This window comes from Grus americana, chromosome 1 (assembly GCF_028858705.1).
Source record: "Grus americana isolate bGruAme1 chromosome 1, bGruAme1.mat, whole genome shotgun sequence".
Classification (NCBI taxonomy): domain Eukaryota; kingdom Metazoa; phylum Chordata; class Aves; order Gruiformes; family Gruidae; genus Grus; species Grus americana.
This window is the reverse complement of record NC_072852.1, coordinates 89308737-89335727: the sequence shown is the minus strand read 5'-3', so window position 1 is coordinate 89335727 and position 26991 is coordinate 89308737. Positions and strand designations below refer to the sequence as shown.

Here is a 26991-nt window from a genome sequence, read left to right as displayed (position 1 = left end):
TTTAGAGTAAACATCTCCCTGTAGATTTTATAATGTAATACTTTGCTCAAAGCTGATGCTTTTTTTCCCCCAAGGATCTGGTGCGGATCCAAAACCGATGATGGATGTAACTGGCTGAAGTTAGGTGTTGCAGCTCTACGTTTCCTTCTCTTTTTGGAAAACTGAGAATTGCTTCCCTTGGGAGGTAAGAAACAGATCCTGCTGGCACCAAGCTTAGCAACTGTTTCACTTGGGTATGTGATAAATCACAGGCCTGAGGTTTGGGGTGCCTGGGTGTGCTCCTGGTTCCCAGCCTACTTGGGACTTTGCTTTCTGCTTCCACCCTGTGGAACTCATCACCTGGAGGTGAGGCTGGCATACTCCAATGAATTTTGAGGTCCTCCATGATGTCATCTGCACTTGAGCTTACTTTCAGGTACCTTCCCGGCAACAAATGCCTGGGCTGGCCAGCCAAGCCCTTTCGCATTTGCTATGCTGCAAATTAGCACTTAAGTAGGGAGAGAATTTGTCAAGTGCTGACAAACAAGTCAATGTTGAAGGATGGCCAGAGTGTGGGGTTGGAAAGGAAACTTTCCCTCACTTAGCAGTGAAGCGCTTTGGATTCTCCAACTTTTTCTAATTTGCGGTCTACTTTTCTGACAATCAAGTCTTCCCTTGGCAACCCTCCACAGAGCAGCATGCTCTAATAGGAGGCTTAGGTCTGCTAGAACCTTCGGCTCTGTTTGGAAAGCTCTTCCCTTACAGACAGCAAAAAATGCTTTATTGATCCCTAGTTTCTCCCCGTGAAAGATGCCCTGGGTGGTATTTTCAGGAGGCCCTGTGAACATGGGCTGGCTGTTAACCTCGTATCTGCACAAGGTACAGCATTCACACGAAGTACATGTAGTGAGAGCCACGCAAGTACTTCAGCTTCAGCGTGTCACCAGGAAAGCTTTAATTGGATACTTGAAAGTTAAGAATAATAGTGCGTCTTTACTGCATTTCCCAAGTTACACAGGGATGATAATTTTCGTGGCTCGGTGGCTGCTGGAAATGCTGTTCCATGCTGGAGCACTCTCTGTTGCCCGAGTCAACTGTGCCACCACCACATGTAGGTGTGCTGGATTTCCCTGTCTTCACTCATGTACTGCAAGCAACAAATACTTCTCTTTACTTGCACTTAGGGTTGAAATGGCTTTTCAGAGGTTCCCAGCATTTGTAGTAGTTTTTATCTAGGCGGTTGGAGGTCTGGAGGCCCCATTTGGTGATGGCCAGACTGAGGGACGATTCGAACATGAAGGCCTGTTGGGAAGAGGGAAGGTAGGTTAGGGCAAGACAGCGAGTGTTTGCATCCAGGCAAGGCGGCTCTGCTCTACCACAAACAGAAGGCTGGTCCAGCCCTGACAAGTTCTGCCTCCAGCCTGATCAGCCCAGGTGGAGAAAGCTCTTCAGAGCTGGCATTGCAATGCTGGTATTAACCAGGTCGCAGGAGTGACTTTGGATTCCCTGCATACCCAGGAAGGCCAGGTTGTTCCAAAAGCTCTAGTTCAAGGTCTGTTGATCATCATCATTAGATTTTAGGGAGTGGAGAAAGGAGGACAGTCAGGGGGTTTGTTTCTCTCTCCGTAGGCTGACAAAAAACTAAATTAATCAGCATGAAAATTGGCAGTTTCCTGCTCAGGCAACAATTTATGTGGGCAGATGATCAAAGCTACCTGGCACTGCCTGTCTCCAGGGGAGCTCCTGGGAGTTGAATGGTGCTGATCGGTAAGGGAGGTGAATGCTGCAGCCGTTTAGTCCAGGCACTTTTCCAACTCGCCAGCAAGAAGCTAGGCTGTACTTTTGAGAGTGGCACAGCCGCAGTATGCTGTGCTGAATTCGAAATCTTACTGGCTGCCTTGTGTCCTTACCATGGTCCCTTCTGCAACCCTCTCAGGCTCCAGCTTGGCTTTGCTGGCCTTCTCAAAACAGTCAGCATCCGGCCCATGAGGAGTCATCATACTGTGCAAGCTGGCCCCTCCAGGCTGGAAGCCTTCCTCCTTTGCTTCGTAGTGGCCTTTGATGAGTCCCATGAACTCACTCATGCAGTTCCCTGCAGGAGCATAGAGAAGAAGTTGCAACGCAGCGTGATTGGGAAGCATCACAGCTGGGCTGTGAGCTCCTTGAAACCCACGAGCTAAGCTGGGCTGGGCAGTGGGTGGAGTGGAGGTTCCTAAGCAGGACATCACATCAGGGATCCTACAGGTGATGCTCGTAAAGCTGTACGAGTTTTATTCTGCTCTTAGTTATCTGGATTTGGAAATGGAGAGCTCTCTAATGAAGGTGCATTGATGTTGGTAGACCTGTGCTTTTCCTACCACCTCAAGGTGTGTAAGTACTACACCTGGATACGGACTGCAGGGTGTAACCTAATATTTGCAGATGTGGATTGGAGATCTTAAAGCGCTGGGAAAAAAGTTCAATATAATCGTCCTTGTCTTACAGGCACTGAGGCACAAAATGCATGGCCACCAGTCTGGTGAGAGAGCCTGGTCTGCTGTCTGAGGTTATAAGCTTGAAATAATTTTGTCTGATATTCTTCTACCACCTCCAGTCCAGCCAGGCTCTTCAGTACCTTATGCTTTTGATTCGTGCATTATTTACTTATTTCTCAAAAGCCACTGTAAGGCCAAACAGAAGGACCCAAATTCGTCTTTCCCCAAGGAAGAATACTTTTAAGTATTCTGAAACCAATGGAGTAATATACCACTAACTTAGGTAAGGATGGGTATATCTAATAATTCAGTCATTACTGAGTTATGTTCCTTGTAACAGAAGTATTTTAACAACTGCCATGCCAAGCTTTCAGCTTTAGTAGACCTAATGTGACTAAACAATATGGCAACTTTCTGCTTAGTGGTCAATTTTTGCAAAACCAGGACACGCTTCTGTAGCTATGTTATATATAGCCCTTTTTAACCACTAGTTCGGTCTTCGTTAAGTACAATCCAGGGTTTGAAATGTTTAACAACAAAACTAATTTAGCTCAAAGCAGAGTTGGCCTATATATATGCAAACATTTATTAATTTTCATCCCAAGTTGTCAGCATCTCATGTAAGACTGGATCGTTACAGGCTTTTCACTGAACTCGCTCATGTACTGTGCTTGGCACGCTCAGACTGCTGTACAGACCCTAAGGGCTGGATTGGCAACGCGCCTGCAGCAGAACTCATGCTATCGCTTAAGAAGAATGGGCTGGTGAGTAGGAAACCAGGCTTAAGAGATGAGCTGAGTCCAGTTTCCTATTCGTTCACAGATTTCCTACATCACCCCAAGAACTTAGGCGCGCCTTCGTTCCCTATTGCTAACATAGCATTGTCCTCTACAAGCAGGGTGCTGTGAAGTTAAAATCTCTTAGTGGCCATTAGATATTAGGTCTTACCGTAATGAGAATTACACAAGTTCTCTCCCAGACATGCATGCAATGTATAAAAGCTCTATCAATCAGACACATTTTTCAGTTTGTGGTCCAAAGACCCTAGGAGTAATTCACAGCCTCCAGGGACGTAGAAAGGTGACCAAGAAAAGTTAGTATTTATAAGCTGCACAGCCACCTTTGTATGTGAAATTGCTACTGGGTCTAGGGGGAAATTTTTGGATCACCATTGCTAAATTTATACTTGGGGCAAAGTTAAGGCAAGACAAAAACTGTGATTCTGAATGCACCAAAGTTTTCTGAACACAGACTTTCCACTGCACCTGAGAAGAGAAGGCAACGGGGGATTTCTGGCAAACAAAATAGAACTCTTGCAAAAGGAGGAGAGTTCAGCAGCACTGAACTTGTGTGCCTCCTACCCCAGAGTTGCTCTGGCCTGTTACGCCTCTCTAATGGTACAAGATTCTCACCACCGCACTAATTTCAGAGGGGACTAACGTGCAGTGCCTGGATGACTGACTGTCGCGATGTCTGCCTTACCCACTCAAGCTCTGCCCCTCCATGGCTGGGCTAGGGCAGGCAACCAACCTGCCCACCGTGCATTTAGTGCTCGAGCCGATGGCCCAGGTGCTGTGGTCAGGTGAGTAGCTGTGGTAGCTGTCTGCATGGGTACTCTTAGCTCACGACGCAGACAAGAGAATGAGAGGGTTTTTTTCAGCCATCTTTTACCACAGACTAAGGAAGGTTGAACAAGTTCACGGTGTTCGACACAACGCGTCTGTGGAAAGTTAGCACAGCTCTGCTGATGCGCGGCAACTTGATCGTGGTAAAGCGGCTGTGTGTCTCACCTTTTAGGGTCTAACAAAAGAGGTAACTGTGACCTGGTGCTATCCCAGGTCACACTCGTTATTGGGAATGAAAGCAGAATGACAGGGCAGGACTTTGCCCATGGGATTTACTCGGATGGCGGCACAGCTGCCTACTGTGCCTGCAAGCGCCGCTAATTCTGCCAGCCCGCAAGACACCTGGAAATATGTCTAAGTAGCAGGAGGAGCTGGCTATTAAACTGTGGTTAGTAAGTGTGCAGAAAGCCTCTCAGCACTTTAAAGTGATCATAGTGTGACCTTGATAGCTTCTGAGATGGGGGCTTTTAGCCGCTGACGGAAGGGGTGCAGCATGAGCAAGCTTTCCCCCTCGGTCTCGTAGAGCAGGTTGCCTCACCCCTACCCTGGAAGGACAATCCCATGTGGGCAACTGGATTTCTAACCTCCATTCTATGCAACATGTAGCCATACTCTGCCAAGACAAAACCAAAAAAATGCCCAAAAGAAACCAGCTCTCGTGATGGAAACCAAATCCCGCAAAAATCAACCAGCTGCCTGAGAAGGAGCCCAGTTCCTGATCTCTGCCTGCTTAAATGCCAGAGGTACCTCCATCACTGTGCAGGTGGTAAAGAAGGGCTCGGAAGAGCCAATTCAATCCTTTGCTGTAACTTTGATATCACCTTGCGAGTAGCCTTGGGCAGCTCTATGTCTCGCTGCTTGTCGCCACCTGTGATGTCATATTTTCCTTTCTCCTGTTCTTTATCTATGTACTTTAATGAGATGCTAAGCAATTCATGGCTGGATGACAGGACAATTTCTGATGCATTTGTGCAATGACAAGTTCAATATGCACCCGGTCTCAGTGGGCGCCCCTTGAGTACAGACGCATCCACCTACGCAGACACCACCAGCCCACCACCTCTGAGTTTTCCTGAGATGCTCTAAATAGGAGCATCTTTGGGTTTGTTCGTTTTCCAGGGAGGACTGACTGACTCCAAGAAGCTGGTGCTAACTGTGCCAAAGGCAACAAATCAGACTGCTTCTTCCCTGCGCTTGCTCTCAAGTAAATGGAGGCTTGTTTTTTTTCCCTGCAGTCCTGTACTCAAGCACAACCAACAAAGAGCAGACGTACGGTGGTAGTATGGTGGACGGAAGGTGTTGTTAGCTACCCCCCATCGTGGAGGGAATATGACAAAGTCAGCGAGTGCCACTCCAGGACGGGTCGACTTGGCTGTCAGGACAGTGAAGATAGAAGGATCCTGAAAAAAAGCAAAGCAAAAAGCATGAAGCAGAGCAGGGCTCAGAGCCATCTGCTCAGGTCATCCAGCCAGTAAATGTGACTGATACAGCCTCTCCGTTACCAAAACACTTTTACCATCTGCACCTGGTGGTGCGGGTGAGATTTGTGACTCTGTGTGACAGCACCCAGCATCTCAATCCCATGCTGAACATGGGAGATAAGTGATGGGACTGGATGATTCTTCTTTAGGCAGCCTTGGAGAGCCTTCCCTGCCCCAGCAATGATGCCCTTGGAGCCAGTGGCACAGATGCAGGGGAGAGACAGCCCCGCAAGACGGGATACTGTGTAATTCCAGGAGCAGTCTCCAGCACTCCTCCTACACGAAACCGTATGTCTTCCATAGCCGGCTACAGAGGAGAGGAACGTCCTGCTGGAGGCATCTAGCCTCCCAGCCCTGTTAGTTTACAAACAGGCAGAACAAAGCACAGAGAAATTGTGGCTTGCTTCAAGGATTTTTGAAGTCTCTAGTCCAGTAAAGTGATTTTCTGGGCTTTGATCCCAAAACCATCCTTCTCCTGGCAGGTTTTTCTGGAGTTTAAACAATACTTTCTGTTGCTTGTCTCACTAGAAATGCTCCAGTCTCCTTGCACACCCACTTGCAGAATCAGCGCCAAGAGATGGCATCACTGCGGGCACCCCTCCCACTGGGCTGGTTTCCTTTTTAGAAGAGCTGCTCACATTAGTTTTGGCTTTAGTTGTTTTCCGTAAGATCTAGAAATTATTGCAAAGAAAGCTGCCAGCTCTTCGAATTAATTTCAGTGCTGGGCTCAGAGGAACTAGAGGAGGGAGTCTGTGCAATTGCAAGAAATAAATCAAGGCAAGAATTTGAAGCAAAAGTCTTTTTGCTGAGTTGCATGGTGTGTGTTGGCTTCAGTATTTGGCTCTCCTCCAGGGTACAGAAATTCTATGCTAAGCTGCATAAAGCTGTTTAAGAAGCTGATCAACCTCCAGTTACATCTTTGTACCACAGAGGAGGTTGTCTTCCTCTACAAGAGCTTGGTTTGGGCCCAGGGAAAGCAGCACAAGAAATTTCACACTGTTTCTTAGAGCACAACATGTTTTTTAACAGGCGCTGAGGCCCTGGAGCTCAGGGTGAGTTTGGAGGGTACGGTATCCACGCAGCATTGCTCTGCCTTGCCAAGCTCCAGAACTTACCGCATGGTCAAAAGCAACAGAATTAATGACCATGAATTTTTCCAGATGGTATTTGTACGGTGTGTAGTTCCCATGCCAGGCTACAACATTGAAGGGGGAGAAATCCTACCAAAGCAAAGAGACAGAGGGTTACCAAACACAGTCTTCCAACTTGCTGCACATATGCAAGGCACTGCTCTTTCCCAAAATAAAAATGGGTGTAGTGCTGGTGAGAGGTACACTGGCAGCCTGGAGCACAAAGCCCTTTAGGGACAGCCCGGAATTGCAAGATTGTGGGTTTCCTCAGCATTTCTACTTGGTGAGCCTCAGCCCTCCCTCTGGGCTTTGGTGTCTAAGAGCTTTTGAGTGCCCAGGTAGTGCTTGGACAAGTCCAGCTGCAACACTGGCTCTCTGGTAAGGAAAGCCTGGCTCTTCACAGCAGCCCCAGCTCCCCTTTTCTTCTCTGTCACTATAATGTCACCGTATGGAAACAGTGAGGCACACTCTGTCACTGTATGGAAACAGCGAGGCAAAGACCATCGCTGAGTCTTTGGGCAAGACCAACTCCTCACAAACACGTTTTTCCAGACCAAGGAACCTCAGCTGGGCAGTTGAATGACTCAGCAAGGCAAGGGCTCAATCCTGCTCCACTGAATGCAGCAGGACCTCCTGAGACTCCTCAGCGCACGCTACGGGGCTGCATATCCCAGGCCATGCACTGGCAGTCGCTGCGCTTCAGTGTTACCTGTTCTCCTGGGGCATCCTCACCTGCTGGGCTGCAAACAGCTTGCCCTGGTACTTGCTGATCACCGTGTAGCCCCCTGGCACTTGTCGGTCCTCGTACCACGCGACGGGCACCAAGAAGTCACGTGGGTTGGCCAGGCCATTGGCTCCTACGAAAGAAAAAGAGATGCCAGAGCTCTATGGGCAACTTGCAAGCAAAGTGAGAGATTCCTGGCTTCGGGAGTCCCCTTCTGCATTTTGAATGACCTTACTGCTTCTTGGCCAACCACAAAACCTGAAATAGTCATGTACTTCTTGTGCTCCTACAAGTAGGTAATTGTAATATATCCTAGCATTTAAGTCCATGCTCCCCTTATGTGACTAAGACAGGTCTCCCCAAGTTCCCTTCTGAACAAGATTAGTACTTCACCCCCAATTAAAGGCATGTAACAACTAGGAATTAAGCAAAATACGGAGGGTGAATTGCTTTCTGTCCCTGGACATCCTGCTGGTTGGACACTTATCCATGTAGAAGTTACAAGGCATGTCATGAGGGGGCCAAATACATTTCTGAATGCTTGCAAAAAGAGTAATAAAATAAGGACTAGTGATACCTACAGACTCTGGGCATACTGAGGGGTTGGTTAGCATGAGGAGTACATTTTCAAAGCGCAAAGCACCGTACGGGTGCTGAAGTATTCTTCTTCTTCTCATTAGTATTATTGTTACAAAGTGGTTTTGAATTTCTTGGATAAAAATGCAGACATTACTACCTGCTGCCAAGGTTTAACAGTCAGTGCTTTTCTCCAGCTGTCATTTTTCAAGGTAAAAGTGAAGTTAGAATAAAGTACAACTGAAATACAAAGGATCTTGGTCTCTGAGGGGAAGGTGGGTAGGTGGTGAGAAGAGGAGCTCTTATAATTACCACCTCCCGAAAAGGTTTACAGGCAAGTGCGCTCATTTTCTTTTCTCCAGAAAGTAAACCTTACAATAGATTCCTGCCTTATGGAGACCAAAAAAAACCCCAAAACAAACCCAAACCCAGTTCAACAGTCTCTGAAAAACTAGCTAATGGGAAAACTTGTTATATACAGGCTGGGGCAACAATATCAATAACCAAGTGGTGGAGGCAGGTAACCTCAGCTGGCTGAAAGGAAAGCTGCTCAACATGGAGAGAGATGTGCCCAGCGTGTCACATGGGAGAGATGCTTGAGCAGGGTCCCATTAAACGGCTGCAAATTGGGTCGGTTCCCCACGGCAGGAATGGCCAGCTTCGGTTTCACTATGGCCGTGAGATGTCTGCGAAGGCTCTCTGAATGCAGATGGGCCATGCCAGCCTTGTTACTGATTGATAATACCTAGTCAGTTTACTTCAAGCATGGCCAGCCTTTTAGATCTCACTGAGAGCTGTAAAACAAGCCCAGTCTAGTGGGGACACCCCCCCCCCCCAAACCAACCTAAAATGAAAAACAATCAGCCCCAAAACACCAGTCTGAAAGTGGAGAACAATTGGTACCAGTTTTGTATTTAATTTAGCTGTTACAAGGGGAGTTTCACTTCCTTTCCCTGAGACAATCTTAGTTGCATTAACCTGGAGGTGTTTTCGTCATCAAGAAAAATTTGGGGGCGAGTACTCCAGGGATAAGGAGGTGAAATAACCTGAGCTGAGCACTGCCGGAAAGCTGGGAAATCACAGCAGGGATGGCGGGGCTTCAGATGCCGAGCATCCTTGCAATATTTTTCTCACAGCAGCAAGAGCGTGCCTTCACGACCCGTGACATTGCACAGACCAGGAGGCAGCTGGCAGAGAGGTTCTGTGGTTTGTGAGAGAGCTAGACCTTCGCTCAGTGAGGGCAGATCCGCCCTGGCAGCACAACACAGAGGTGTGAATGTGCTGCTGATCCCAGTCCTGTGCTGCTCATTTTATTCAGTTTGAATTCTCCAACGACAGCTTCTGACACTAAGGCACTCTAGGCTCTAGAGCTCTAAGGCACCTCTGTTCACAGAGGTGGGGGGAAAAACACGACTAAATCTCAAATGGAGCTTCAAGAGTATCTTTTGCCTCTGTAAATCTGCCTTTTCCCAGGTAAATTATCTCCTATCGCTCCAGCTTATGCCATATCTGTAAGTAAGGGGCGTCAGTGATGATGGCCTTTTGGGTTTGTTTCAGCAGGAACAGATTCAGAACCAGCAGATGGAGACTCTCAGATCAGCAGTGAAGAGATAAAGGGGAAAATGGGGAGATAAATGGTCCCTTCAGTCCCAGGGGAATCATGGGACAACCGGGCTGTCACATTTTTTTGGGGGGGATGCTTGTTCTGCTGGGGAATAATGGTGCCGGGATGGAAAACATTTTGGGGAAGGAGTGTGTGCCTGGGAGGATTTATTACAAAGGAGATAAAAGGATGGATTGGGGCTTGTCATTCCTGACTCTCTGTGAAATTCACTGTAGGTCTGATGGGAGATTGTTACCAATGGGTCCCAGGTCAGGCAGCTCGAAGTGTGCCCCGTACACCTCCAGGATGTAGCCTCTGGTCTCTCCAAACACCTCCACACTGAAACGCATTCCTTGCTGGAAAATAAAGGAAGATACAAGGATCCTCCCAGGACTTTCCTTACAAACCACAAACAGCTGAATGCAGGAGCTGGCTCCCTCCAACGCTGGGCTCTGAGCCTTGGGCAAGGTGCAGTCAGCCCTTACCTGGATGACACAGATTTCATTGGGCTCCACTAGCATCCTCCCAAACTCGGTTGTGATGAGCAGTTTCCCTTGCTGGGGCACTGTGGAAACAAAATGCAGGCAGAAGAGCTGAAGCAACGTGGTGAATGCTGCCTTCTCTGTCCATCGAGAGCACCTGGGATCCAAGGAAGAGCAATGAGCCCTTTCTGACCCTGCTTCACAGCGGGTCCGGGCTCCCTCTCCCAAGCAGACCCTTGCAGCAGAGATGTCTGCACTGAGAGCTTCCAGGCCAGCCCCATGGCCCCCACGTCACAGCAGGTGCCTGTGTGAGGTTAAACCATCCATCACCCTGCGTTCCCTTAACTTAGGGTTTGTGCCACAGACACCCAGTCCAGATAAATGGGTCTTGATGTATTCAGGGCCATACCTGTCCATATCATAAATGGTGCAGGTACCCATCCTTGTCATGACCCTGGCAGTGTGTGATGTCTGGGAATAGCTAATTCTTCCTGCTTCCTGAGGGGAGAAGTAATGCTTTGCTAACATCTGCATTGTTTTCCGGGGCTGTCACGGCACAGGAGAGCTCACGTTTTGACTTTAAAAACTGGCAGATTTACAAAACCTGTTCTATCACTTTTACTCCATGATAGTGAAGGAGGTCAATGAGAACAAATTTTTCTGGGAGAATTGTTTCTGTTGGTGACCCCAAGGCATTTCTGTCCCTTGGTCAAGAAAGATACAAGCAAATATCAGGCTTCTGATACCGCTCAGAATTTTTTCTGGCATGTGTGCACTTTATGTGCCAACCTCATCACTCACCATGGCAGTCTGGTTGCCTGAGGCTGGCAGAGCGTGGGAGCTAAGCTGCTGTGCCAAATGCTCTTGGACTGAAGCTACGAAGGCATCTAGCTGTAAACTGTTCAGAAATCCTGAGGCTTATGTTTTCCAGAAATCCTCTGCTTGTGGTGTGCCTAATACCAATCCGGGGAGCGCTGGGACACGATTCCTGAGCACCACGCCAAGGAAGTTGGGTCACTGCTCAAAACCAAAGTTGACGTCTGGCACAGACGTGTTCTCTCTGAGCTGCGCAGGAGCGGTGCAACCCGCCCAACAGCCCAGCTGGTGCCAGACGACCAAATCTGCACGTCACTAGGGTCAAGCCAACCCTCCACTCCAAATCTTGGCTATAGGGCTCAGGATCTGGAGGAACAAGAGGCAGCCAGGTGGCAACCCAGGTAGACCCTCGTGGGGGAAAGGAAAAGCCAAAGCATTAACTCACCAATTAGGAAGTCACCATCCGAATTATAAAGACATCTAAAGAAGAAGGAGAACAGGAAGGTCAAGGTGCTGTAAGCCCCAGGCACACATCACAGCCGCAGCTGGGGAATTTTGAGCTGGGAGACTGGCGTGGCAGAGGTCTCGCCTTCAGCACCAGAAATGCTGTTTGCAGGTCAGTGAATGCGATATTACGGGCCAGTGCAGAGGAGGCAGGGAGGTTTGACGTGTGCAGCCTGGAAGCAGGATCTCCTCTGATCTCTGCCAGGTCCCTGCCTTTGTGGCTGTGGGTGCATCAGGCGTTGTCAACTGGGAAGCAGGGCTGAGTTCCCCCATGAGCTGCTGCAGAGGGTAGTGATGCCCATCGGAGGCTGCATGCTTGTTGACCTCCAAGGAGCAGCTCTGCTCCCTGGGATGAGAGCACCTGGATCCAACAGAACCCCTTTTTCTGCATCCCCATGCCCAGCTCTCTCCTTCTCTTGGTGGCTCCCCACCCGCTCCCCCAGTGCTCAGCCATGGAGCACAACCTGCTTCACAAACACCTGCCGTGGGCACCACAAACACCTTTGCCTGTGCACACAGGAACACAGGGACATAGAGGCAGCACTGCTGGGAGCAGCTGGACAACAGACATACAGACAGCCGGCCTGGGGCAGCCTGAGCCTCCAGTGTAGCAGTCACTGACCTGTCGAGCATGGAGGTGTTGCAGACAAAAATATGGACAGCGATGCCATTGCGTCCTCTGGGCTCACCGGCGCCGCACAAGGTGTGCAGTCCCTACGGGCAAACCCAAAGCACCGGGAGTGAGCGGCAGGCAGTGGGGCAGGGGCCAGCCCCCTTTCCTCCCCTCATCCCACCCCCTTGCTGGGGCTCACCCTGTTTCCCTGCTTTCCAATGCTGAGCACCCCTCGTGCTCTGCTACCTCCCAAGGGAGAGCAGAGATGGAGGATGCCCAGATGCCCTGGTCCCCCAACTTACGCTCACAAAGTCCAGCTTCTTCTGAGGGGCTTTCGGGATCTCAAAAGGTTTCCATCGCAGCTAGATTGCGGCAAACAAAAGCAAGAAAGCGATGCCAGTGGTTATAATGCAAACGGTGACAATTCAAAAGAAAGCAGACCCCTGTCACCTCCTGCTTCTCTGCCCTCTGCTAGCTGAGGTAGCTTTCTCTTTCCTCTTTGCCTTGCTCATTTTCGTTTACAGGTTTCTTTTGATATATGGAGCTTTTTTTCCCTTTTTAATCATAGTTTTGTAAAATAATTGGCAGGCCAGTGTAGTGCCAAGGTTAAAAAATAATCCTGTTTAAAAGCTGTCTCTTCCTCTATTACTAACAACACTGTTGAGAGCAAAGAAATTCAGATGAGCAGACAGCCAAATTGTCATGGTCCTGTGCTCCACTCCACGCTGGATGATTCACTCCCTTCATGACCCAAGCATAACACTCCTGTTTGCACCACCTCATTCCCCCTACATCTGAAGCAGAAATATCTATTCTACCTGCATGAGTGGGAGCTGTGAGGAGCACTAATTACCTCGTGCAAAGCCTGTCGAGATTCTCAGGCAGAAGGTGCCAGAGGAGTCCAAAGTATTTATTACCACTAATATCATATTAAAGATCTTTGCAGTTCTTGGGAACAAGGTGCTGTGGCTGAGAGCCCCTCACTGGGGGAACTCAGTGCAGATCAACCCAAACGTCCAAAATTAGGATGATGTTGATGTGGCCAGCTGCCAGATATATCCCCTGCAGCAATGCGCTTGACCCCAGATGAAAGTGCCTGTGACTGTGGGCATCCACGAGAACATTTTCTTGCTTTTAGCTACCCGACCTTGACATGCTTTTAGGCTGGTGCCCTGAGAAAACTAAACTTATGGGACTCCTGGAGAGCTGGCCTCGGGATATGACCTGTCGTTTGGCTGGGATAGAGTTAATTTTCACAAGAAGCTGGGAGGGGACACAGCCAGGACAGGTGACCCAAACTAGCCAAAGGGATATTCCATACCATATGATGTCATGCTCAGTATATAAGGGGGAGGGCTGGCCAGGGAGGAGGAATTACTGCTCAGGGACAGGCTGGGCATCAGGCTCTGGGCAGTGAGCACATTGCATTGTGTATCACCCGCTTTGTATGTTCTTTTATTGGTATTGTTGCCATTTTCCTCTTCCTTTGCTGTCTTATTAAACTGTCCTTATCCCAACCCACGAGTTTTACCTTTTTCTTCCAATTCTCTTCCCCATCCCACGGGGAAGGGAGAGGAGTGAGCAAGCGGCTGCATGGTGCTCAGCTGCTGGCTGGGGCTAGACCATGACAGTCCTTTTTGGCACCCAGTGTGGTGCACAAAGGTTTGAGATAACGACAGATCTGACCAGAGGGAGGAAACAGGCAACTGCGCCCAACGAATGCATCTGCCAGTAAAGCTGGGTGAAGCAGGGGCTCATCGCTAATTAATCAACTGCACCCTGTGCCTGGCCCCGCAGCTTGGTCCTCTCCGCTCTGCTCTCCGAAGCCATCTGCTTCCCAAGGGCATCCCACCACCACAGCCTCACAGCAGCCCTGGGTCGCCTGGGTTGGATCCATCCCTTCCTCCCCTCATCCTGTTTGCTGCTGGGCAGAGCCACTTTTTCCTCCTCAGGAGACCTGGGCGGCTCCGTGATGGTGCCTGCTCAGGGTGACGCTGCTGGGGTGCTGGGTGGAGCAGAAGAGGCTGCTGGAAAAGCCTGGATGGAGACACCAAACGCACCCGGCAGCAGATCAGATGTGACCCTTGCGAGGTATCGACGCCTCACAAGCGAGCCAGTAAGATAGTGCTGAACCTCAGGTTTTGCTTTTGGACTTCTTCAAAGCATGTTTCCCTTTGGTTTCCAAGACAGCCTTCCAGACATGAACCAGAGCCAACGCAAAGCATGGTCAGAAGGTGCTCCTGAGCCTGATGCCACCCCTAGCAGTGGGACCTTCGCTGGCTCCCATTCATTTCATGGCAGCTGTGAAGGCCAGTGGTGGCATCTCATCATGAAACTGTTCCTCTAATGATTGTTTTAAGCCTTCAGGGTTGGGAATTGGGACCCAGTTGACAGAAATCATTGGGAAATATTGACAGAAAGGACACACGGAGGGACAAAGAGAGAAGACCCTGGAGACCGGGGGAAGAGGGAGAGGGGGAGGGAGAACAGGCAAAATAAGAGAAATAAATGTTAGACATAAAGATGGTCTAAAGGGAAGCAAATTTTCTCACTGAGGAATATGGAAAATGACAGTAAGTCTACAGATGAAGTAATAAGTATAGTGCAGGTCCTGTGTAACAGCTTCGTTTTCACTTTGGTCCCTGTGGACACCTGTCATTCCTGTGGGACAAGGAGAGCGGGAAATGCAATCCAGCCCATTGGTTACAGCTGGAAATGGTGTCTGGCCCCTCTCCTCTGAAATGCTTGCGAACTGCTAAGCTGCTGCCCAGCTCTGCGCATCGTTCATCTGGTGTTTCTCTGCTGCGTTTGGGTTTCACCGATGCAAGAAGAGAAGAACAAGCACCCTTAACCAGAAAAGAAGTCCAAGACAGCCAACAGCTGCCAGCGCCAGGTGCTTAAAATGGGAAAGCTTTTAGGTTTTTTTCCCTGCTGTATGATCCGTGAGCCTCCCGAGATACAGCACCTCTGTACTTACTTTACAGGTTTTCTCTCTCCAAGGTTTGTCCAATCACTTTTTGAACCCACTTGGATCCTCTGGCAAGAAGTTTCACAGTTTATGCATTTTTTTTTTTAAGATGACATTTGTTATTGGTATTAATTTTCTCCCTGCCTCTCAAGCATAGCTTCCCTTGGTCATCTCTGTTCTAGGCTGGAGAGCTTTCTTCTGTTTCAGCATTTCTTCCATGGATGCCACCCCATATTTTTTCATCACCTTTGTCCCCTTTTCTGTTTTGTCCCCTTTCCCATTTTGTCCCCTGTGCCTTTTATAGTTCTGCCATTGTCTTTGGGCAACGTTAAAGGATATTTTTTTCCATTGACTTCAATGATTTTTGCATAAGGCAGCTCCATATGCCCATGCTTTTAGATGGATGACAATTGGGAAAACTCCTTAAGTGAGCTGGGAGAAACACAAAGCACCGCAGGGAAGCATCGGTCTTGTCCAACAAAGTGAACCTGGTCTCTGGCTCTGCTTCAGAGAGGACGAGGAGGAAAGCAGGAAGACACCTCCCACTTACTGCTAGGAAATAACCCCACTGGGTTTGATGATTGCCATCGAAAGTGGTGGGAGAGAGAGTGGGCAGGAGCTTCGTTGCTGTTCCCGTATGGAAAAGACATACTACACGTAAATGGCTTGAGATGCTTGAGAGGTGAGCATCTTGGAATTACCATAATCATAAATAACCCTAATGGTAGCTGCAGGGTGCGAAAGGGCGTTGGGGACGGATGAGGTGGTAACAGAAATTATGGGAGCTTCACTTGGGGAGGAGCACCAAAGGGATCTAAATACGAGCCTGTCACCGCTCCTTGGTTGGTGGCTGGAAAACATATTCCAGCAGAACTGGAGAAGTATTTAGACAAATGGTGAGGTTGCTGGGAGGCTGGAAATTAGCTGATGATGATGCATCAAAAGGCAAAACCTGAGAGGAGTAAAAACCAATGACCATGAGATGATGTTGAGAGGAGAATGGCAGGAGGAGAGAGTCAGATTAGCAAAGCCAAATGTTCTGTGGCTGGCAGGGAAGAAATCATGATTAAAGATGATGGCAAGGCCGTAACAGAGGAAGACAAATGCCGTGTCTCTGCGTGAGTCTCCAGAATGAAGCTTGATTTCCCATGAGGGGTGTGGAGAAACGGGCTGGCAGCCAGCAGCCTCTCCGAAAGCGCAGGGAAGGAGGGGATGGATGGCAGAGACACGCTGCTGCTCTGCCTGCCGGGCTGGGCCATGATGAGCCTTTGATGGGGGAAATTGAGGAGGAAGAGAGAGCAGCCTGAGAGGTGGCCAACAGGAGCCCCCAAGGGAGATGCTAGATACCACAGACCAAACCCTGTGACACTGCGGCCGTGTTGGGAAGTGACACAAGCATCCATCGAGGTGGGAAGCAACAAGCATCGCATCGAGGGCTGTCCTTCCACGGATGACCCATAGGTGAGGAGCAACAGATGGCAGCCAGGACCCAGTTTGTGTGTTGGCCAGACCCCCAGCTCCCTACAGCTCTCCTCAGACCTCTTGCAGCTCAGAGACTTTGCACCCCTGGTTAGCTTAATGTTAGACTGTCCTCCTGGCAGGACCAGGGCTCTTCCCAGCATGGTTACCTGGTTGGGGTCAGGCTCAACTTCATCCCAGTTGTGTGTCAGGTGGCCCTCCTCGAGAGGTTTGAAGGGTTTGTGGCAGACTGAAGGTAGGATCCGATATAGCCAGCTGCAATGAAGGAAAAGACCTGGATTAACCTGGGGAAAAGATTAAACCTTCTGGGTGGCTGCTGGCCGATTTTGCTCCTAAAGGCATGAATAACATTTACTTTGGTGGCAACTGGACCAAAGGGTGTATTAAATATCAAACACCAGCTCACAGCCAGAGACTGCCTTCCAGAGAGATGTCTTTTTATTATAGGCTCTAAATACAAATATATGCTGTTGTATGTAGGTAAATGTCTATATGTGTGTTTACATATAATTATGTATGTTTACATTCACACACACACATATATATGTATACAAAAAATAAATATATGTCCTTATCTGTGGCTGAAATACAGCAATCTCTGAGGTGGAAAAAAACCCCCAACCTATTTAAACACAGCTACGAAGCAGCTCAGACCAGACAGGGACAAGCACAGTATCTAACTGAAAGTACAGAGGAGCTTTCCGGAGACAGAAGGTCACAGCCAGTATCTGAATTTGGGTAGATTACTGAAAGTAGCATCCTATGCCTGGCTGGCCATGCTCATAGGACCACCAGCAAGCCCATGCAGCAAAGACCAGAGTTTTATGTGGGATGATGCTTCCTACTGCCGTAGGAGGTCCGCCATGCCTCCATCGCTGCCTGGGACCGTCACTCTCCCTCTTTGCTGCCTGCTGTGTCCGTGGCTGCAGCCCCTGTCGTCCCCACCGCCCCGGTGGCTGCGGCCGGCATCCGCACGCCACGCACAGACGCAGCCAAGCCCAAAGCTGGGCTTCTGATCAGGCAGGAGAGCAGAGGTAATCAGGAAAGCCTGATCTAGGCAGGGCTGCCAAAGCCTTTGATGTGTTAACAGCGGTGGTTGCAGTTTGGGTGGGTGGGAGAGGGGAGGAGGGAGCTCTTCTTTGAGAGCTGGAAAATTTCCATCAAGGACATCTTCGTGCGGCAAACAATGATTCATCCCTTTCCCACGCACACCGCGAGCTGGCACCAGCCCGGAGAGAAGAGCTCTGCTAGGCAGCTCAGATGATGCATTTGCCTTTCATTTGAATGAACAACAGAAGGGACAGAAAAGCTGCTGTGGGAGAACCAAAATGAGAAACCCATCTTCTGCAATATGGCCATGGCTGGAGCACGATGACCGGGACAGAGCTCCGGGATGTTTGCTGCCGGCTGGAACAAGCTGTCCCCGGCACTGCTGGGAATGCAGTGTGCTGGATGCCTGGCGCTGGTCTGAGCCCCTGGCCAGCCCCAAAACGAGTACAGCCAGAGCTAGCACCTCACCAGCCCTGGCTGGCATGCAGGAGCGTCTCTTAGGAAGAGGGAAGAGTCCTGCTCAGAGGCTCGGTTTTGACACTGTCCGTCAGGTGCTTACCCATGCCAGTTGCAACGGTGATGTTTTTGCAATAGCATCAGGGCTGAGATGCCGAGGTTGTTTCGCACAGCACACAGACCCCTTGGGACCATCTGGCCCCCATGAACATCCCCTCCCCTTCCTCTCCTTGCTCAGAAAACCATTTTCTTCCCCATTCCAACATCTCCTTTCTCAGCATTTTCGCAACCTACTCACCGCACCGAAGCCTTTCCTCTCCCTCTCCCATGGTTTTCTGCCCTCCCCCCTCTCCCAGCACACGGTGGAGGTTTTTCACTTGCAGAAAGCGCTGGTGGCACAGAGGCAGCCTCTCCATCACTCCCCGCCGCTCGCCCCAAGTGCCCCATGTCACCCACCCGCTGCCGGGGGTCACGGTACCTTCGCTTATTCGTGGGCCGGGGACAGGTGAAGGCAGAGCCCGAGAGCTGTTCAGCATACAGGCCGTATGGGCAGACTTGTGGGTTATTCTGAACGAGAGGAGAAGGAAAAATAAGGATGCGAGAAGCAGCAGCACGGGATTTAGCTCTGGACCCCCCGGCAGAGCACTGCGGCAGATGCCCGGTGCCCGAATGCCGTGGGGTGAACTGTGCCTCTGAGTCTGTGCATCAGCCCTGGCAGTCATGTCTTCCTGCTCCCATGAGGCTGGGTGCCCTGCAGGTGCCAGCCAGACTCCAAAATCCATTCCCACGTGCAGGAGGAGGCTGCAGAAGTGCCCTGAGGAGTTGGCACAGCCATTGAGGCAACACACGCGCTGCTAGAGCCAGCTGTACGGGGCAGCGCTCGGTAGGGTCAGCGACAGGAGCATCAAGGAAAAGGGATTATTCCCAAAGCTTACAGACTGCAAAGCAGACCATTATTATGCACGAATCTTTTTAAGACCAAGTGAGAGAGGGGCAGCTCCAGAGCATCGTGTCTGCCTGGCTTTCCAGAGGGCTGATAAAGACTTGCAGCAGCTGTACCTTTGCTTCTTCCCTCCTACACACTAAGTGACCCCTTCTTCTCCTGCACTCTGCCCAGGGGAGGGATGCCCAGAGCAGGCATTTCGGTGGTGTGCTGCTTCCTCCTGCCAGTGCTGTTTGCTGCCTAAGAGTGGGAGTGACCTGTGTGGGCACCTTTGCTTCTCTGCAGGGCTTCCGCACAGTGACCGTCCTCCCGTGGAGTACGAAGGGGGCACTTTCCCCCTTGCAGATCCGTGGGCATGACTAGCGCAGGTTTAGCAGCCCTTGTGAGTTCATAACTGAAGGACAGAGTTCTCCCTTTCAGAGAGAACAGAAACTAAACATTTTGATCTAAGTAGGCCAGCAACTATTTATTTGAGATCAGCGAGAAGCAAAGGCATCCAAGAACTGCAGGAAATACCCCGGTGGGACAGTCATACACCATTTGCTATCCCATCTCCCTCCTGCAAGGTCTAGTCGAGCATCCTGTAATCCTGCTGTGGCTGGGCAGATCAGCCATCCATACGGTGTCAGACACTGCCCTGACAGGTAAGCAGGAGGAAGAGGTAAAGCTCTCATAACGCACGTAGCTTCCAGCCCTCAAACTCTGTCTTGTCGGTATGGGTATGCAGTGAAGCAGGGGGATCAATAGCCCTTGTCATTTTTATCTTAGCCAGCACTACTGCAGATGCCAGTCTTATAAACACTGCAGAGGAGAAAGGATCCACCCCTGGGACTGGAGATTTTTTTTGTCTAACTTGTTTTCAGATTTTTTTATTAACTCTTTTGACACCGAGTCCAAACTCTGTCCAGGTGAGGGTACCTCAGCCTGGAGCCGGAGGGGTCTTCTCCCCTGGGAAGTGGTGCTGCTCTGGGAAATCACGAGGAGCACAGCGACCACAGGTCAGTGCTGGAGCACTGCTCGTCTGGACCAGCAGTCACTGCTATCGATCTCCTAGTTTTTGGGTGCCTCTTTCTTACACCTTTTCTCCACCCATCTGCTATAGCCAGTCTCAGAAAGAAGACACTGCACCAGCTGGGCCATCGGTCTGATCCAGCACAGCAGTTTTCCTTTCTTGTGGGCACACCGTAGGCTGCAATGCAGACCTAGGGGGACATGTATACGCATTTAACGTGTCCTAGTGTGGCATGTTACTATCCGCACTGGCATACAATGTGTAAAACATCTGAACTGGGGAGATCCAGAAAACTCAGGAAAAGCGAAGGGCGAAGTTCCCTGTTTGACCTTAATTCTGCTGGCCTCTTTGCACAGAGCATGAAGAGGAGCTGACTTGCACCAAGGGATGCCATTGACTGAGCGTAAAATGCTGCCGTCCAAGTCCAAGGGCAGCCAAGGGAGGGCACGGTCAGCCTCAGAACGTGCGCTGGTGTGGAGGAGACCGGCACAAAGGAGATGAGAGAGCTTTAATTTTTGTTCTTGCCTCTCTGGACTGAGTGGCTAGCGTCACATGGGTCACAATTCCTTTCTTTAAAACAGAATGATCCAACATAATTTATTTTAATCTAACATGTTCAGAATTTACTTACTTTTAGGAATGAATCTGTCACTCTATTACCACAGGCGTTCGCATCCCCTCCCTACAAAGAAGCTGCTCTCCTGCCAAAGGCTTATAAGCCAGCTTCGTCGAACCCAATTCCTACAGAACACCCAAAAGCCGCTTCTCCTGCCTGAGCACCATCTCTCTGCCAAGCTTCAAACTTCTGCTCTGGTTTATTACGGAGCCAATCGCTTCCTTCTTGGTCTGGCCGAGCCACTTTTTCTGCAAACTCCTTTCAGAAAAGAAAAAACCTGCTGTTGAGCAGAGGTAACTCTGGCAAGTCTTAATCCCCAAGGTGAAACTTGGAAGCTCATGAGTAACTTAAAAATAGAAAGCATGAATAGAAATCTTTAATTCTGATTTTTCCTAGCATCTTATTATTCTAGTCCTGCATAAAGAAGGCTCCTGGAGACTTTTTTGGTGGCAGAGAGGAAGGAAACATGTTAAGATGAAAAGAAGCCCAGGGAACAGATATTCACTCTATTCCATGTCATTTTAATAAAGCACTTTAAAAAAACTCAGTACCTGTCCCTCCGGTAAAGCTCCTGGACAGCGTGGGTCCTCAGAAACATGTTCATTTCCAAATCCCGACATGTACTGTAAAATAAACCACACAACTCATCAGCATTTTGAAAACACAAGCAAAACCTCTCCAAATAAGCCATCCATCACTTCCCCATGTTTTTTTGCAGGCTCTTTGTATGCACTAAGGCTTTCCCAAGTGATCTACTTCCATATTGCCACGGACCCCCTGGCTTCGCTTCATTCGCTAACTGCATGGTGGACTGGGAAGCACAGATGAGATTTGCTCTTCTGCTAAATCTGCATGTACATTTTAATTACATTCTGCACTGTGAAGGCACTTGAGAAATATGCCAAATATCACATATACAGTCAGACTCAAGAACAACAGGGTGATGTATAAGGAGAAGAACTATGCATCAACATTACAGAGCTGTGCTACCAACATCCAAGTTAAACCTGACTTCACTTGAATAGTGGATGTTCCAACATCTGCAGACTGCCTTGTAAATTCATGCACTGAGTCATGGCCCTTGGATGCTCAGGGATTGAAACTGGGAGTCATTTGTTTGTTGAGTTCTTGCAATACGTCCCCATGGCCATCAAGAAAAAGATCAGGACTTAGCTGGGATGAGTGAGGGAAGGGAAGGGAAGGGAAGGGAAGGGAAGGGAAGGGAAGGGAAGGGAAGGGAAGGGAAGGGAAGGGAAGGGAAAGGAAGGGAAGGGATATACTGGGAAGGGAAAGGAAGGGAAGGGAAGGGAAGGGAAGGGAAGGGAAGGGAAGGGAAGGGAAGGGAAGGGAAGGGAAGGGAAGGGAAGGGAAGGGAAGGGAAGGGAAGGGAAAGGAAGGGAAAGGAAGGGAAAGGAAGGGAAAGGAAGGGAAAGGAAGGGAAAGGAAGGGAAAGGAAGGGAAAGGAAGGGAAAGGAAAATAATTCTGTTGGGACCTACACTGTGTCACTGATTTGCCCTAAATGACTGTCACCCACTTGGGCATGAACTGTCCACCATGGTAGTAAGCAAGATTTAAGTCATTATTGGATGATAATCTGGTTTTCTAGAGTGATGTATACCCAAGAGACCCATGGACCAAACACACCTGCATACCCTCCCATGCCTGCCCTGCCTGCAGCTGCCATGGTCTAAGTGTGGCTGAAAGGATCCCAGAGGATGCAGCTCCCAGCTTTGTGGCACTGAGAAAAGCCCCACAGTAAACCTGAGACGCACAAGGGAAGCAGGTATAACAGAGACCTTAGCTTTGCACTGACAGAAATGTAAATACAGACCCTTCAGATGCTATAGAAGGGCATGAAGCAACTCTATTGAACTCTGCATGAATGCAGAGGTCTTTTGGCAGCGATCAATGGTTCAGCTCCGTGGCCTGGGGAGAGAGTTAAATATTAATGCTCCCCTCTATCAACTGCAAGAGTAGCCGGGCCACTCATCTGCCTTCACACAGTGGCGCTGGGACAGCAAAGCCCAGGAGCCCCAACGTTGTGCTGACACGTGCATGCTTGCTGCGACGGGGTGGCTGCAGCGCTGCAATGCTGCTGTGCCCCAGCAGCTGCCTCGGGGCTCCGGCGCTGAGGAACCCCAGCGAGCAGCAGGCACCCTCCCTCGGTGCGGCGTGACAACCCGGGATGCAGAGGTCTGACACAAAGGTGGAGCGACAAATCCCCTACACCTGGTTTATTACATTGTTATGGTGCCTGGATTATTTCCCCCAGGGGTTCTCAGCCTTGTGCAATTTACAGCCTTCCCCTAGAAATTTCCCAGTGTAGCAGAAACTCAGAGAGCAAACCTGAAACCTCCTGACAAACCCCGTGCTTTCCCCCTGCACCTTGCAGCAACGTGTAAGAAAAGAGCATTGCCGGGGGAGCCAGGCCGGCTGGAAACCCTGCTTAGCCTGAACCTGAAAACAACTCGGTTTCTTTCGGTTCAGGGAGGCTGTTTCTCTCCTTCTTGCAAACGGACGTACATCTCTAGGACTCTGCTCTCCACTGGGTTCTGCAAGAAGCATATTGATATGCAAAGCAGCAGGTCACCTAAGCAGCCTTGGCAAACGTATTGTACTGGAGCATTTCTTTCTTTTTTTTTTTCTTTCTTTTTTTTTTTTTCTTCCCCTCTTTTAAACGGAAATGCAGCAATATCTGATGGGACTGCAGCAGTTTCAGAAGGAACTCAGACCTCTGCACTGCATCCTCCTCTACCAGCAACTTAAAGGCAGTGGGAGCATTTGCCTGCGGGGCAGCCTTGGTGAAAAGGAGAAGAAAGGGGAAAGAGGAGGAGGAGGAGGGGGGCATGCTGATTTTCTGGAGGCATAATCAGCAAGGCCCAGCTCTGCCATTAGCACAGCAAAGAGAGGGTTAATGCAACGTGCAGGCTGCTTTGCTGAGCGTCACCTGCAAAATGCTCGACTTGGGTGGGGTTTGGGTTTGCGTATCTGGTAACCGGTGTGCGCTCCCCGGCAGCCCCCTGCCACGCTGCTGGGGCCAGGGGGTAAGAAGACACAGAGGTTTTGCTGTGAGAAATCCATCCCCTGTCCTTCAGGCTAAAAAGCTGGTGCCCTGCACAGCTGGCCTGCCCATCCACATCCCCAAAAGCCCCTTCGCTTCTCCTTCCTGGGCCAGGGGAAGGAAAGAAAACCAACTCAGCAGCTGCTCCGTGCCCACGTTGGTGCCGCACAGCACCTCGCCGGCCCCGTGCGGGTGGTTGGCTCCCGAGCGCGGCGATGCAGGCAGCTCCCCGCCGGGCTGGACGGGGAACCGCTGCCTTCCTCGGCCGCGCATCACTGGGGCTGCAGAGTGGCCGGTTGTCGCCCAGCAATGCAGGACAGGGGCAGGGGAGCTGAGTCAGGGAAGGGGCGGTGTTTAGGACAGAGCGGCATCGCCCCGCTGCCCTGAGAACGGGGGGCAGAAGCTGCGGCACCATCGTTCGGTCAAATCAATTCTTCTTTGGCAAGTAAAAAAGTAATTAATCCTCAGGCAACTGCATGGAGGGCTGAAAAAAAGACATTGGCAGGACTGCAGCCGCGGGAGGGCAGACGTCATCCTAGCAGTGATTTATCACCCTGAGTGTGGCTCCAAGGCTTTGCCTGGATGTTCCGTGTGGCTTTTCTCATTCACTCCTTTTATTTTGTCTTTCCCTGTGGCAGACCTCAGAGAAGCTTCTCTCCTCTCCATGCCCTCAGGGACCAGTGTCAAACGCTACTTGGGCTGCCAAAAGTAGCTGCTCCACACCAGCTCCCAGCGTGCATTGGAGGCGTCGTGCTCCAGATCTCTGGAGCACCATGCGGGGACCCTGCCGATGCAGGTCCGTCGGGAGCAGCAGCGCAGGGGCCGGGCACACCATGGCCCTTCTTCTTGCCCGCCCTCTGAGCCCACCTCCCACCTCTCAGTTTGCATCGCACAGGGTGGCCCCACGCCAGGGGAAATGACCCCTTTCTGCCCACCCGGCAACTCCACCAGAGCATCCTTCCTGGGTGAAAAAAAAATCTGGAAAGAGGGAAACCAACCCTTCTCCATGAATGGCACTATGTTTTAAGTCCAAAGTGATGTCTCTCTAGGTCTCTGCCTGCCCTGCACGGTTCCTAGCCATGGTCTAAGTATCTCCAGGTTGGGTAGGTTGACAGGCACTACTCTGGTATTTGGGAAGGTGGTTTCTCTGTAAAACAAAAAGTTCTCTGTGGTCCTTTGTTTTCACTTCTGCTTTTAATTACTCTTCTTGTTATTTTGTTCGAGATCCTGTAGCTTTTCATGCAAACGGGATCTTAGGAATTCATCTGACTCCACTTTGTTTTTTGTTTTGTCGTTTTTCAATAAAATGGGAAAGATAAAAGCTCAGCACAGCATAAAAAATTCAGCAAAGCTCATTGATTGGGATAACTGGGATGCAAAGCAGAGTGCTCGCAATGGGTGTCATGCTCTGACCTATAAACCATAACCTTTTGTTCACTGGATTAGACAGCAGGCATGGGAAAAACCTCATTTGAAGTCTGAACACATAGACTGCAAAATAATTAAGGTCCTTCTTCAAATGCTGCATAATACATTTCTCTATCAGCTCCTGCTGCAGGACACAGGAAAACAACATTCATCTCAAGACAAAAGGCACGGCACTTTGTATCAGCTCAGACCAGTTGACACCGGAGCATCTAACACAAACCCGCGGAAACAGGGACATGAGCATTCGGGGCAACGAGCAGGGCAGATCTTTCACCCTCTGCGCGGGGCTCCGCAGCCTCCATTGGGGTAAAACCAAAGCACCCAAACCAGAGCTCTTGCCCAGTGCTGCCCCGGCGCTGCAGGGCCAACATCCCCATCAGGAGCTGCCATCTCCCCGACATCTCGCCAGCCCAAAAGTGCTGGGGATGGTCCAGGGTCAGACCCTTCCTGAAAGGACCTGCCCAGCTCCAAGGTGGGTCAGGGCACTCGGTGGAGGAGGGAAGAGAAGGATGGATGCTGGGAAGAGCAGAGAGGAAGGGTGAAGCACCACTTTTGGAGGAAAGATGCAAAGATAAGATGGGCCGGGGAGAGGTGATGATGGGTTATGGATGTATGCGATGTCTCGGAGAGGAAGCGCTGGTAGAGCATCCCATTCCCATGGCCAGTTCTGGGCAGACCTGTGCTCAACTTGCAGCCACGGTCACATCGGCCAACAAGGTGTTAGGGTCTGCTAGGAGCGAGTCGGAGAAGGAGACAGAAGATGCTGTCAGGCCATTCATCCAGAGTGGTACGGGGGCTAGGCTGCCCCGCTGCTGAAAGAGGATGGTGAAAGCTGGGGAGGGACGGGGACAAGCAAGGAAGAAGCAATTTTACTGTATGAGGAGACAGGACTCTTCAGAGGTGAATAAGACTTGTAAGACCTTTATGTAAAATATTGAACATTGCAGAAGGTGGTGAAGGAACACACACCTCTATCTCAGGCATATCCAGAGCTAGGAAAAGGCTTAAGAACAACGACAGCCCCAAAATCTGGGGAGGAACGTGATGGTCGTGCACAAGCTCTCGCCACCCACAGCGGTCCTGGGGTGAGCCCTTGCCACTCCTGCCTGCTGCAGTGTTCCTCCCACACCCCCACGGCCTCGGGGTGGCTGGCACCCCCGCGCTGCCACAGGGGTTGTGATCCTGGCATTCCCACGCACGAGCCATAAACCCACCACATCCCGCCCTTCTCCCCAAAGTCCCCCGTGCTCTGGCAAATGGCGGCAGGGAAAGGTCCCTGGGGGGCTCGGAGGGGAGGGCACAGCTGGGGCCCCGGCGTGCCGGTGTGCCACGTGTGGGGCACTGAGAAACTGCCCCGGGATGGAGCCGCTGCTCCCCTGGAATGCCAGGGAAGGTGGCGGCCAGGGTTGCAACATCTGGGCAGATGTTATCAGTCAGATTTCATAGGCTGAGGGGGAAACACCCCCCTGGCAGCCCGGGGCAGGAGGAGGGGTGTGTGCAGAGGCGGGGGGAAGGACAAATCCCACGATGAAGAGGTCCTGTGCCAGGACAGCCTGACCGAGAATGTTTTCCAAAGGAGAAGAGGGAGAGAAAAGCCTATTTATAGACAAAATGCAGCAAAATCCTTTATCCCCAGAGAGCTTTAAAAACACACCTTGAAAGACAGAAGAGGGGCACATTAAAATGAAACAGACACCAAGAATAACACAGTGTCAGCAGAGAAGGGGTGTCCACAGCCAGCACTGGTGGGTCGCGGGCACCTGACCCCTTACCTGCAAGCCCGTCATCTTCCTCCTGGTCCTCCTTCTCTTGGAGCAGACACAAACCCCAAGCAGGTACCTGGCCGAAGCAGCCTGCCAAGCGAAGCCTGCTAGATGGTCGACCGAGCTGGGCTGGTGGCAGGCTGACAGTGCTCAAAGTGAGAAAGTCCAAGGGAGTTTTCAACCTGTTTGCTCAGCCCAGTCTGTGTT

At 50.4% G+C, this 26991-nt stretch overlaps 1 protein-coding gene across 1 annotated transcript; it reads right to left on the bottom strand.

The window, feature by feature from the left end:
• Positions 1-910: 910 nt before the first annotated feature.
• Positions 911-26953, bottom strand: HGD (homogentisate 1,2-dioxygenase). The gene is made up of 14 exons (XM_054813657.1): positions 26794-26953; positions 21083-21154; positions 18439-18527; positions 16604-16709; positions 12310-12369; positions 12017-12108; positions 11336-11370; positions 10078-10157; positions 9849-9948; positions 7422-7546; positions 6675-6779; positions 5352-5478; positions 1890-2071; positions 911-1281 (listed from the first exon to the last, which is right to left on the bottom strand). Exons 1-14 carry the CDS (start codon positions 26806-26808, stop codon positions 1150-1152), a joined length of 1320 nt encoding a protein of 439 aa, XP_054669632.1. The 5' UTR covers positions 26809-26953; the 3' UTR covers positions 911-1149.
• Positions 26954-26991: the final 38 nt, after the last annotated feature.